General features: G+C 37.8%; 1 protein-coding gene across 3 annotated transcripts in view; it reads left to right on the top strand.

The window, feature by feature from the left end:
* The window catches only part of MTBP (MDM2 binding protein), a gene marked incomplete at its 5' end in the record, with an annotated part of 34,745 nt that overhangs the window by 14,756 nt on the left and 5,764 nt on the right, over positions 1 to 14,225 (top strand). For 2 of the 3 annotated variants that reach the window (XR_013926596.1, XM_080378346.1), the window contains 8 exons: positions 162 to 326; positions 721 to 814; positions 2,190 to 2,345; positions 4,964 to 5,059; positions 8,311 to 8,577; positions 9,824 to 10,070; positions 11,168 to 11,281; positions 12,987 to 13,052. Coding sequence is in view for 2 of the 3 variants with exons in the window: in XM_080378346.1 (XP_080234472.1) it covers positions 162 to 326; positions 721 to 814; positions 2,190 to 2,345; positions 4,964 to 5,059; positions 8,311 to 8,577; positions 9,824 to 10,070; positions 11,168 to 11,281; positions 12,987 to 13,052 (1,205 nt within the window). The remainder of the gene's footprint in view (positions 1 to 161; positions 327 to 720; positions 815 to 2,189; positions 2,346 to 4,963; positions 5,060 to 8,310; positions 8,578 to 9,823; positions 10,071 to 11,167; positions 11,282 to 12,986; positions 13,053 to 14,225) is intronic. The other variant, XM_080378347.1, reaches the window with a different exon arrangement.

The following is a 14,225-nucleotide window of genomic DNA, read 5'->3' as shown; positions in this document are numbered from 1 at the left end:
CCACCTGTGCCTTGCTTAACAGTACAGTAGTAAGTGTCAAGTTAACTTTGTGTTATTGTTTTGGGGTGGGGATTTTCTTGTTTTGTTGGGTTTTAGCAGGCGCTAATTATTCTTTGTTACTTAACAGGTGTGGTAGCTTTTCTTTCTTTTTCTTTTCATAGAGAGAAAGGAATTGACCAAGCAGCGTCCAGTTATTTCTACTGATGAGTTCAAAAACTTGTTAGAGCTTACAAGAGAGTGTTTTTTGGACCTATGCAACACTGGTCTTCCTAAGCCTGTTCTACAGAAGGTTACCAAGAAAACTGCGTCGTGCGCTGTGACTTCTGGTAACTATCATTAATTAGAAAATACACTACTTATTCTCTTTTGATGTATTTTCATACTTGTTCTCAATTCTTTATTAAAAGAAGGAGAGTCTTTCACCAAAAGAGGGAAAAATAGAAGAAAAAGTAAAGTAGCTTTCTAGACTTTTTTTGCAAACTGAAATTATCTTTGCATTAACTATTTCCTTTCTTTTCCTTGACAAAAAAAAATTATGCATAAAATATTTCTGATGACAGCACCAGGCAGGTGTTCCTTTTACTTATATGCTTACGTGTGTGTGTATATATATGAAGGAATATACTTATTAAAAACCAGTTTATATATGTGTATAATATTTCTTCAAATAATAAGATTATTTATTTCTGTTAAGGGTTATTCACCATATATTTCTTGCAGAATTAGATTTAATGGAGCCAAATCCAATGGAGTGGCCAGAAAGACATGTTCTTCAGAATTTTGAAAACTTTGAAAAAAACAAACAAAAAATGAGGTAATGGGGATCATCTTTGTAGTGGCCAGTGAACACCTCTCTAGAGGAACAGTGTATGTTGATAGCTGTTCTGTAAATTGTTTTCAATTATATTGATAATCTTTCAGAGGAAACATTGCTTAAGTCCAAAACTAAGTGTCTGTCAGTTTCCAAAGGTGTATTTTCCTGGTATTTAAAGTTGTATTGATTTGATTTTTATTGGCAAAACATAGCTGGAAGTTAGCTAAAAGTGGCATAGTTCCAAAACTAAATTACCAAAATGGCACTACTAGAAAACGGTAGCCATAGTAGAAAAAACATAAAAAAGCTTTTTTTTTTTTCCTCCCAGCACACCTTGGGGCATAAATAATAAAGATAGTACGTATTTCTCATATTTCCTAAATATGTAATCTCATAAATATTTATATATAGAAATACAAATATTTCCTAAATAGTCAGTATCAGGTCTCAAGTAATTTTACAGTATAAGATCCTATTGTTTTTATGTTTGAAATTTATATTTAGTTTTAGTTTTCCTTCAGTACTGTTTAAGTGAAACCTGTAGACCTTTGTGTCACTCAATACAGCCTATTAATTTCATTTTAGCTCTCACTTTTTTGTAAGAGTTAATGATCTTCACTGGGTCTTAACATTGTTGCTGACAGACCTTTAGAGCCCAGGTATCCAGCTGCCTTTTTCTCTGCCAGTTCCATCCCATTTCTGTCTTTCAAATACCAGTTAGCCGTGGCCTAGACTAGAGTTCTGCGTGTCAGAAATTATCACATTAGATCTCTGCTTTGTTAAAGGCGTTTGAGGAGCAAACAGGGTAAGTTTTTCCTTCTTAATTAGCTTTTGAAAAGCTTCCTGAAGGACCTTTCTGTTTCATAGTCAATTACTGTTTATTTCATTATATTCTGAACTGGTTGTCTTCTACCTATCCTGAATCAGGGTACAGCATGTTGGTTAACAGTAGAAAAGAGAGAACTTTACTATACTTCATTGAGGACACTAAAAAGAAAAAAAAAAAAAAAGTGGAGAGTTGCATGCAGTAGTGGCTTTATGGTTCCTTTGCTGCATATCGTATGTCTTTTTTTTTTGGTTTTTCCCTTTTTTATGGGTATTAATTTTTGATCCCACAGGTCCATAAGTGGAAAAAAGGGATGAATAATATTCTTCCCATGGTGTATTTCATAACTAAACTCTAAGACCTTGAAGAAATTACTTTCTTCAGTAGGATGGCAGAGAATTGGCATTTGTATAAATGTTTTCAAGGAGCAACCTTGAGACCAGCAGTGATTTTTTTAATATTTTTTTCCCCAATGCAACAAGATAACTAAAGAAAAGACTGAAAAGTAAAAAAAAATTACTTCGATTGTTCTTTTTATTTTTTCCCCAGCATTTCTGTGTTTGCACATTCATCTGAGCAATTGCTGGGGCATAAAGATAGCCAGCGGGAGTCATTGACATTGCTCGATGCTAAAGAATTGCTGAAATATTTCACACCAGAAGGGCTACCTGTTGGTGATCTTCAGCCACTACGAATTCCCAAGCGGTATGAATCCAGCATATTAAAACCACTGAAGACCATACTCAGAACTGATGTAGGAGAATGTGAATAACGACTACATGAGAGTCTCAGAATGGCCTAATTGGATTTGAGTTTGTAACTTGCAACACCCTTGCATCACATGCCTGCCAGTGAAATGAACTGTTACTGTCCTCCTGTCAGTCTTGCTATTTAGTTCTGTCATAATCTGAAATGGCTGGAGATGGTGATGTTGGTCCTATGCATTTAAATTACAGAATAATCACCTGATGCGTAAAAGTGTGCCAGTAGACCTCTGCCATGGCTACGCTGCAAGCTGCTGCCACCATACGTGCCCATTTCCAAAAGAGTATTTCTAGCAAAGCAGAAGTCACTGTGGCATGACTGTAATTTTATTGGTGTGATTTCTTTCATTCAGTGGAGGGGAGACTAGGTAGGAAGACAATTAAAGTGTGAAAAAGGCAATAGTTGAGCCTGCTTAACTGTGTGTCTCGTGATGCTGGCCCAGCACTCCTATCTATAGTCTTGTGTGGGAAAGTGCTCCTTAAAAGAAGCTTGTCTACTCTGACTGCTTTGCAAGTATTCATCCTTAGTGTGTCTGCTGGTAAGTGTTAGTGTATTAACCACTGCTTTTTCAGCAGGAAGATTGATATAAGGTGTTAGTGGAGTAATTTTCATCTGTTAGAGTTAAGGCCAACGTATATAAGAGTCAAGATAGTGTTTGTAGAAGCAGAACCTATGCTATTTGTGCAGTGTGCCACAGACTGCTAAGTAAGCAAAACAATCTAGAGTTATATTGGTGACCTTTTTTACGTTGAATAATAGAATGTATAATGGAATTACTGGATACAGCCCTCGAGCCTGTTTTAAACTTCATTATGTGTAATAAATTAAGAGGGTTTGTGAGAGAGAAAGATTCTGTAGGATTTTGGAGATTGCTGTAAAATACTTCCTGGAGTTTTGAAAGTAATCTAAAGATGTTCTGAGCAGAGAATTCAAGCAAGTTAGGAAATATGCAGTGAAGATTGAGAGTCTCCTACAGAGTTGTTAGTTAATAAATGCAGATGATTTAGGATTTTGGCTATAATATAAAATATTTTCATTCCAATTAGTTGTGTGGGAAATGAGTTAATAATTTATTTACTACAAAAGTGGTTTTTTAATCCCTGATTTTTCAAAAGCCTCCAGAGAAGCTTTATACCATAGAATACTTGGATTCTTTTGAATGATTTGCTTTGAGCTATAGCTGAGTGAGGTCTGCATTTGAGAGGGTTTGGTCCAGTTTTCTTGGATTTCTGCCAGTTATTAGGAGAAAGTATGATAACGAAACCTCTGCTTTGTAGTACTTGCTGTAAAGTGAGTCTGTCTCTCAAGACAGATCTTGGTTATCTAAGGGAAGTATAAAACCAGAATCAAGATACTAGATAATAAAGCAGATTAAATGTTTTTGCTTGAAGGCTACAAGGTCTCCCAATGACTTACACTGTACATGTGATTCTGCTTGGTCCAAAAAGAAGCCAGAAAACCTATGAAAATCCATAGCTGGATTGCTGTCTAGGAGATGGTGAACCCTTTCTGACAGACCAGGTTGCTGTTCCTGTTACATCTAGCAGAACTCTGTACTCGTAGCTGCTTGCTCCCCTAGCAGGTGCTCTGACTAGATTCTCTGAAGTAATTACCAGCTTTGCACAGTAGATGTTCAAGCACAGTGGCTACAGACCCAAAGATTTTTCTGACCAACAGAAGGAAAAAAGAGGGTTTATGAGAGACCAGTCAGTTAAGGGTGTTTTCACTTCATTTTCATGTTTGAGCTTAGATAGAGGTTTGGCAGAGTTTTGTCTGACAGTCTTTCTGAATGACCATCTCGCCAGATCCAGTATCACATCTTTCCTGGATGTTTTTCCCAGATAATTATTCCAATGGTAATGATGCAGAGACAGTCTCTATGAATGAGATTTGAAGCAATGTGTATGTTTCAGACACTATTGCATCTTGCCTTCATCTCTTCCCTTCTTTAGTGGTAAATGTGATGTGACTTTAACAGGGTATGCTAGGATCTGGCAGTACGCTCTTTCTGTCTGTCTTGCTGTGGCTTATTCAATGAAATACTTTCAAATGTGCTCATATGATTTAGTTGCAGAGAGTTACTACCTGGAATTCAAATATCACAGGAGACGAGGCTAATTATGAAGCCTGGGAAAGGTGACTTAGGTGAGACAGCAACTTGAAGCTCAAGGGAGGGAATTCACTGATCGTAGTACTGGATTGAGAAATGGGAAGTCAGTTCTTGGTTTCTCTCAGTTCATTCAGCTACTCAGGTGTCCCGTGGTGAAATGGGGTGATAGCTGCTTATTTTTACTGATAAATTATTGGGAGGAGTGACCTCTAAACTGGTTGAAATGTCTAGGAGCTTCTGTAATATTTACAGCTTGGTAGGTATTAGTTGAACTTAAATCTCACTTCAATAAAGATTTAATTTTCCATTGATGCTGTACCCCAGGGGCTTAACTACAAGATATGCTGTTCTGGTCTTCTTATGGCAGGTATTTGTTTCTGACTTTTAGAAGTATAATTTACCCTGACAGTAATTAGTTGAAATAGATGTGTATTTTTTTTGCTTTCAGTGAAAACTCATTTCTTTTGACACCAGAGCTTACTCCTCGGAAACTCAGAGGTTTGCCTTTTGAAAAAGCAGCTGGATGCCATTATCATGGACTTGAGTAAGTTTCCTGGCTTCTTTTCCCACAATTATTTTTCAGCTTCCAGTCAAGGTATAATTAGAAACATTTCAAGCAACATGAATATTAATTATGGAAAACTATGTATCCTTCTCCTTCATTGGAAAAACTTTGCATGTGCCACCTGTCCCTTTCTTTATTTTATTCATTGGTTTAAATTGCAGCACTCCTGCCTTGATGGTAATGTAAAAACATTTAAGGTTATGGGTTTTTTCTGAGTTGTACTGCTGTAACTATTCTCAGTGTCTCTGGAAATTTTAATTCAGAATTAGAAGTGGCAAGGGGAGGAGGGTTCATTAGTACATATCAAGTCCCTTGGGCAGCGCATGAGTGAACTACATACATTGATTCTAGTTTGATACTAAATTGTAGGCACTTTCTGACTAATAGTCACAAGGTTTGTAAGACCTGCTGTGAAGTTATGTATATGTTCAGGGAACCTGAAAACCAACACCAGCAGGCAAGTGTTAGTGGTAAGAGTCTTCAAAAGGACCCAATTAGGACTGTATTTTGTCCCAGACAGCCAATGTTGGTTATTTGTCAGAGCTTTAGATGAGCAAACATCATACAGTGTTGCTGTGGAAAAATAATTCAGAAAAATATAAAATAGTCGTTGCGAAGAAGAGGAAAAGCACATACACAAATGCTAGAGCAGATAATGTAGTATAACTCTTCTGTGTAGATAGACCCTTGGTCTTAACGCAGTATATATAAAGAAATGCAGTGGATACCAAGCATAGGCAGTTCAGTCTTTGTGAAAATGTCTGCTGCCTCCTAAAATCACATTTTCAGGTTATCAGAATGTGACTAATTACACTGCTGGTACTTTTTTCCTATCAACTGCAGAAATAGTTTGGTTAAGACTCTGTTTAATATCTGGCAATTTTAGCCATGTTCTTTAGGGAAGTGAAGCTGTCATTCCTATCAGTTCAGCTATTTGTTTCTTCTTTTTTTGAAGTGGTAGCTCATAAGCCTGTTAGCTTTCTTAGGTTTTAGGTACGAGGGGCAGCTGGGTAGATAGGAGAAATGCAGATTGGTCCTCCCAGGTGTTGGAAGAAGGCACTTGACTGTTGTCTGTGGTAGCTCGCAGACCTACCTGACCTCTGTGGGGAGTGTGCATGGGGATTCAAATTAGGCACAGCACAGCTTGTGCTGCCTCTTCTCATAGCAAAAACATGGCAGGTGGAGACCACAGGGAGGCCTGGATGCTGTGGAGAGGAGGGAGACCCTGGCATCTTAATGTTAAAAGCGGAATGTGCTAGCAATAAGGGACAGAAGCAGTACAGAGAGGTGGTGGGAGCTAGTGTTGAAAGGGAGGAACCTACAGCTGTACGACCAGAATATGTTGTAGCAAGAGCATCGTATGGTCTGTTGGAGCAGATGTGTTTTGTACCATACAGTTGTGATTGCGGTTTCCATCTGCATAGCTGCTGTATTTATATTTGGACGTAAAGTCTTGTCAACAAAACCAGGAGCAGCAGCTATGATTAAATCATATTTCTGGTGTAATGAGCCTGTGGCAGCCAATTGAATCTTGTGTTGCAAAGAGAAAGTAATTGCTGTTAAAGCAGAGTGAGTAAAATGGCAATTTAACTTCTAAAGAGAAAAAACGTTTTTATCTTTGTAGGGGATGTGATTACTCAGGGGACTGGGAATATATACAAGGAAAATTAAATACCTTGAAATCTGTAAGTCAAGAGACCTTGCTTTTATCAGATAATGAACTTATTTTTAGTGGAAAGTCTTCATCAGCTGTAGAAATGGATTCACCAGTCTGTTATTAGAAAAGTGAATTTCTCCCTGAATATGAAAATACTTTGAGGAAAGTGAAAAAATCAGATCTAGCAATTTAACATGACTCTATGTTAAAACATAAAAGTAAAGAATATGTCTAAAGTTCCGAAGAGCAGGGAACATTGCTGAGTGGTTTGGAAGGCAGGCTTGAGTGATAGCTCACGCTGTTCAGAATGCATGTTAAGAAAAGGATGGCATAATATTGGATAATACGATTGTCTTCCCCTGCAGTAGAGGTAGTATAAGTTACTGGGCGATAAGGCATCGATCTTTTGCAAGGAATCTTGGAAGTCACTTACACAAGAGAAAAGTTAGTTAAGATGCATTTTGTATTGTAATCTCATGAGTGTATTTCATTGAGTTAGCACTGTTCATTTGATCTTTTTTGGCTCCACTGTATTTAATACGGTGTCGTCTTTTGATTTGGTTGATTAAACTGTTTATTTGTTGTGATCAGTAGGAAGCTTATGCTTGTTCAGTGACACTTCTGTATTTGTAGCATTTAAAAAACGTGAATCTCTCATATAGCAGTGCTTATCTTGGACAAAACTAAAGGTCGCACTTCCAAAGAGTCCAGTTAGCAATAGCACTTATAACAGTGACCATTCCCTATCTTCCTCATACTTGCACTCAATTAATACAATCTCACAGCAACTTAATTTTTGGCACAACCTGACTCTTCGTAAAATTATATCAGTATTGTTGTATTTTGAGATACCTGAAGAACTTCTAACTTTCAAATCACATATATTGTATTTTGGGATCTTTTCTTCAGGCATTTCCTGTGATTCTCTTACGGCATATGCACTGAAGAAGTCTTGGATTGTATTTTGGGGTTGGTTGGGGGTTTTTGACAAAGGAAGTTGCGTTCTCCCAGGAAGAAATGGAGGCATATTGCATGATCATATTAGAGTGTATCATTTATATATAATAACCTGATATTTTCTGGGTCTCGAAGTCTTGGTGGATGCTTGACAGGTCTGAGGTCTGAAGATCCTGTATCCGTTGTGGTGTGCTGGGTTCATCATTTATTTGAGTTCAGAGTTACTCTCATTGCTGTTTTATTGGAGTTTCACACTGGTTAGCATATTAAGAGATGTAACCCCTGTTAAGTATAGACTGAATATAAAAAACATGACTTATTTTTCAAGGAAAAAATTCTGCCCATGTCCATGGGAATCTTCCCTGTAAGACCACAGGGTAATGACTTACAAATAGTATATGATTCAGCTTCTTCATTGGAGTGAGACTTAAATATAGCAAAATCCTATCAGGCATGTGTTAGTTTACTGGGCTGTTTAATCTATCTTTCAGAACAATACACCAGTACAAACAAAGTTTTGGAGCTTATATGATTGTCAAAAGTAAGTTTTTCTGGTTTTTTTCTGATTGTAATGAAGCAGAGACTTTCATAGATTTCTCACGATTTTCAATTGTAGATATTGTCTAGATAACAGAAGAGCCTTAGAGAGAGATGTGGGATATGCTGAACTTCAGACTCGTCTTATTCGCTATGAAACTCAGACTACTTGCACCAAAGAGTGCTGCCCTGTGCCAGTCGTCTTGAGCCCTCTCCCATCTCCTGCAGTCTTGTCAGAGCCTGGAAGTGTCCCTGACGGAGAGTCTTTACAAAGCGAATTCAAAACAGAGGCATCAAGGCTAAAATGCAGATCAAAAGACTTGGATTGCTTTTATCCCAAGAAAAGGTAATGCCCTGAATAAAATAGATCTCTGGCATGAAATATTTCAGTAGTCCTTTCTGAAATGCATCTTTTCTTTCATCTCAAAATGCTTTCAGTGAAGCTGTCTGGACAAATGTTCTAGTTGTTTAATCCTCTTCTGCAGGTTCATTTTTTTCCTCAAGTGTGACCTTTCATTGATAACATTAGATTAATCAAAACCATGCAGCACAGGCACCTTTTATTTAAGAGATTTGGGATTGTGTCTTGCAAAGTCCCAAAGTGCCTTTGAAAAGATGACAGTTTCATCTAGGACCGAAACTGTAAGTGCTGTTGCAGTACAAATAAACAAGTAAAGGTTTAGAAAGCCAAGCCCTGTACAAGCAGAGTAATTGAATTCCTAATCCAAAAGACTGCTGGTATAAGATGACCTACCAAAATTCAAACTTACTGTCAACCTTGTTTATTAAGGTCTTTTCTGCAAGTCTAGTTTTTAAGACTTCCTTTTGTCCTTGTCCTCATTCTGAGGATGCAAACTCCTAGCATCGATAAAACTGCATAGCATCTGCTATGTTACACTACTTCTGAATTCACTTGTTCCTGTAATACTGCTTCTTTCCAGTTTGATACCCTTTGCAGTCTAATCACAGTAAGCCTTTAACAGAGGTATGGTTTTAGGAATATCCGTATCTTTTGCAGCTTGCTGAATAGTTAGAAAAGAAGATGCCGTTGCACTTAGCACTTTGCAGGCTGGAGTTTCAGAATTACCAGTGCTTTCACAGTTGAGGATTCAACATTACAATGTTCCAGTAGAATTTTAACACCCAACTTGCCATAGTTACAGATGAGTTGTGACATTCCTGTAGGGCCAAAAGAAGTTAGATCGTTTCAAGATGTATCCTGAGACTGGAGGCCACCAAACTCTGCTCTTCCTAGCTATCTAGTTGAAGGGTTCATGCAAAGCTACACCTTCTTCCAGTTTCTGTTCTTGGTTATCTCTTTTTTTTTTTTTTTTCCCTGTTCGTTTCTAGACATTTTTAATCAGAGATGCAATGGTCCGATGTATCACAGACCAAATCGGTCAGTAAAGTGTTCTTCTAATACAAAAAAAGACACATAATAGAATCCTGTCTGCTGTTTTCAGATGCTGTTTGCAAGAATGCATGGTACTTAATACTCTGAGCAGCAGCCTCTATAGCAGAAAAAAGGGCACCAAAAGAGTCAGTACAAAATTAAAAAGTGGTTTTGTTTTTTCTTTTTTTGGTCTTTCCAGGCTAACCAAATCTAACAGTACAGATTCCCTCCTCTCTCAGGCAAGTGGAAGTAGTGGAAGTCACCACACAGTTGCTGTACCCAGGAAGCGCTCTGAAAGATCAGTGTCTTTAGCGTCCATGCCATTGAAACAGCCTGGTCAACCCCACAACGTAACCACTAAGGCTGGCTCAGCCAGTCGCCTAAGTGCAACCAAATCCAAGACTTCAAAGCCAGCTAAGGAACCGAGATCACAGAAACATACAAGGGTAAAGGTCTATGTTGTTTGCTTAGTGAAAAGGCATCTGCTTAATTTCTTTCTGTCTGACTTGATTTTTAAAATTTTCTTAACTCAAAGTAAACTATCTTCATCTCTCTTATTGTTTAATTTCATTCTGTTCACTCGTGTAAGTAATCCTGAAGGCACTGAGGAGAGTGTTGCAGACGCAAGGACTGAAAAAGTATGCGTGGAGTATTATATCATGCCTAGAGAATTAAGGCTGAGAGAGATAACAGCTAAGAGTAGAAAAGGTGTGAATGGCTATCAGTGAGTAGGAGTTATGAAATGTAGAAAATTAATATAAAACCTACAGGCAACAAAGAAATATCTGCTGGAAGGGTCAAAGCCGCTGTGGAAGAACAAACTATTCTGAGCATAAAGAGATACTCCAGTAGTTCTACAAGTCCATTAATTGAGATAACGTACTTTGGTGCAATGATGTTTAATTAAAGCTGTATATATGAGGAATGCCACTTTTAAATACCGTACACGAAAGTGTTTCTGCCTTGGTGATACTAATTTTAAATTAATCCCAGGGTGCTAGATAGGACACCGCATTAATATTGATGTCATACTGTTAAAGGCAAGTTGGCATGGCCCAAGTAAGCATAAATTGGTGTGATCCATTCAGACCTACAACAAAGTTTAAACATCTTCGATATAAAGACTGTCAGAGTAAATTTTCTAATCCAACTGTACTGTCTGGGGTTTTTTTTAATTATTTTTTAATATGGATGTGTCAAACAAGGGAATACTGATATGAAGAAAAGTTAATCTTTATGTGTATATATATGTATGTTTATTTTATTTTATTTTATTTGGAGAAGAGAAAACCCAAGCCATTATCAATTTTTTCCTGTCTTCCAAGCCCCATATGAATATTGACTGATCCTTTACGTTGTTTTGACAGGTAAACATTTCCTTATATTTTTAAATGAAGGAAATGGAGTTGTTATTAAATAACTGTCCAGATTTGATCATGGGGTTGATGGCATTTGGCCAATGGATTAAAAACAGAGGCAAGATCAAAAAAGATCAGGTGTCCTATTGGGATGAACTTTTGAGTGTGTTTCTGTTGTATCCAAGATGCTGAAGGAGGTGGTTGCTGACGTTCTTCAAAAACATGGAATTGCAGAAGATCATAAGTGCTTTGTGTCATGCAGCCAGCGTCTCTTTGAGATATCAAAGTTCTACTTAAAGGTAATTAAAAGACACGCTCTTACAGTTGTTTGTTCTTAGTTAAGTGAATCCATTTCTGAATAAAACTTGAGATGGACTGTGGGATATTCAGACTTGATTGAGCAAGTATTTCCTAGTGGTGTCTTGGTAGCGTGTACAGTGCGTGTATAAACCTTTGGACTTGTCAAATGCAGAACCTAGTTTTGCAGTGTATTTTGGTGGTTGTTACTTGTTTTTAAACCCTAAAAAGCAGTAGTCTTTTATGTGAAAGAACATGTTAAAAGAGCAGTCTGTTAAGATAAGGTCATGCTTATACTTTATTGCTCCCTTAGCTGTTGTAGCTATCTTCCAGCTATAGCTGTGACAGCTCAGCTTCTCCCTTGTTCTAAGGCTATTGGCTTAATAGGTAGCTTACACAACTGACTCAAAAATTCTAGTTTCCAGACATGTTCACAGAAGTCCTTGTAAATGTGCACAACTATCCAACACATACTGAATTGGCAGCAGCCTGTAGAATTGCATCAACCTCATTTTTAGGAGGAGATAAGAATCCTTTCCACAATACCTAGGAGACACTGTGAGTCAATGCTTGAGCCCATATTACTTGGTCTGGGCACAAAATCCAGTTAAATTACAATACAGCATGTTTAAAAGCTATTGCTCACAGGCTGAGCTACTGTTTCTGTTCATTTGCAGGCATTTAGCCTACGACTATTTGTGAACTAACTCATTTTAGTCAATCTCAGTAAAGGTGATTTAAGCTAAATGAAGCTGCAATTGAAGAGGACTGAATGCTTACACAGACAATTAGAACATCTTGCTGATGATCACCAGCTTCTTAAATAATTAGAACGTAGTTGCGCAGACATTCTGTAAGCACTCCCCAAATCTCCCTGAAATATACCCTGAAGGAAGATAATCTAATCCAAAATCAGAGGGAGCTGTGTGTAGGGTTGAATGAGTAGGGCAAATCGGATGGGTTCACGGTTGCATTCCAAGTAGAAGAGCAAAAGGAAGAGTGCTGCAGTGATTCTGTTCTTCGGAAAGCTGACCTAGAGAGGCGTACCAGGATTTTGTTCTGAACTGTCTTGCAGTCCCAGGTCTGTAGGAGTCCTTCCGGTCCTTGTTTGTGCTGCATGCTTCAGAAGCATGACAACACATTTATAATTTTCCTTTGGAGACAAACAGTACATGAATTTTCAGTTTTCTTTCCTCTTTAGTCAAAGTTATGTGCTTGCTTTGTTTAAGAGAGTGGATTAGGTTGGGCTAATGGGACTGCAAAACAGACAAGCCGTTCTAGGTTTTTTTCCTTTCTTGCATTGATTTAGCTGTCCTGACGTCCTCTTCTCTGTTCTTTGCCAGAACTCTGTATTGCCATCTGAGCTAGACAGTTGATTTCTGTGTCTATGTAGAAATAGAATTTCAATCAACACTGTAAGAACTTTAAATATTATTTAGAAAAAAAAGTCTGAAAGTGTGCAGAAGGTTAGGAAGGCTCAGTCAGACACTTGAGTACTAGGTTTGTACTGCTGTAGGGAAAGCTGCAACCCATTGGAATAGATTTAGATTATTTATTTTTTTTTAAATAAAAAAGCAAAGTCAAATAATTCTGTGGTACTGAACAAGGTGATAAAAGGGTAACACTCCCCTGCTTATTAGGGCTCTTATAATCTCATAATTAGCATATGAGTTTGCTAATTTCTGTGGCATTGTGTTTCATATATAGGATCTTAAAACTTCTAGAGGACTTCTTGATGAAATGAAGAAAACGGCAAATAACAATGCTAAACAGGTAAGACCATTTGTTTATTGGTTCCTATAACTAGCCAAGGCTAAGTGTAGCTGTGGCAACTTGGCTGTAGGGTGGTTTAGCCCACAGCTTTAGAGAATAAGAGATGCATTTCTTTCGCTGTGGGTCTGGTTTCACTCACTGATCTCATAAAAACTTCTGTCAGTCAGTAGTCCCATGGCAAAATTTCCAGTTGTGTATATTCAGGTTTTAGATGGTGATCTAGTTACAGCTGTCAACATGATGTGCCACAGTGAGAAGGGGAAATGAAGGCAATGAATGTTTCTTTATCACGGAGGGGAGGGGGGAAAGGAGAGATGAGGTTTTTCTTCATTTGAGAGAAGCCTGAATCATTAGGGATTTCTTCTTTCCTTGTGTTGAAGGAAATAACATTTCTTTTCAAAGGTTAGGAAGCAATAAAGGAAATAGATTTCTAAAAGAATCAATGAAAATGCATAATTTTAAGCTTGGAAAGAACTAAGCACAAGGGATATCAGATGAGCTTATTTGTGTGTAAGGTGGGACGTGTGTGAACAGTAACACAGAGTAAATGACAGGAGTAAATACTTCTGTCCTCCAGAAATTTAGTAACTCTTGGGTTTAAATTCTGAAAAACATGCTGAAGTGACTCTATGATTTTAAAAAAAGAAGCGTCATGCATATTTCCAGTTTTCAAAATCATAGATTAAATGGAAGGATTTGGACTGGGGTGGTTAAACAATAAAACTCAGACTCTCGAGGAATGCTAGATCCTCACAGAATTTCTTTTGAGAGCAGTATTTATTGTGTTCTGTACTGTGTCCCCTTGTGAATTGCTTCCTATGGATCGTAAGGTTTCAGAAACTACATGGGTTGTGAAATTGGGGATGTCTGAAAGTGGCCACCTCTCCCTGCGTTAGAGAGTACTTTGAAACTACCTCACAAAAAATTATGATTGGCCAGGACTAGTCAGTGCTGTGAGCACCTACCCTGTTTGGGAAACAGCTGTAATGACGGCGGTAGATACAGCAGTGCACAAATTATCCTTTTTCCTTTTTTCTGTGGTGTTAGGAATGTTTTAGGCGGGAAGCACCAGCTGTTTGGCATTGTGCGTGCACCTTGTCGCTAGTATATGGAGAGAGTGGGGTGAAGTAGCTCAATTCAGGGAATGTAAAAATGCCTTCTTATGAATACAGA

This window comes from Falco punctatus (assembly GCF_963210335.1).
Source record: "Falco punctatus genome assembly, chromosome: 3".
NCBI classification, from domain to species: Eukaryota; Metazoa; Chordata; class Aves; order Falconiformes; family Falconidae; genus Falco; species Falco punctatus.
This window is presented reverse-complemented; position numbering and strand designations above follow the sequence as displayed.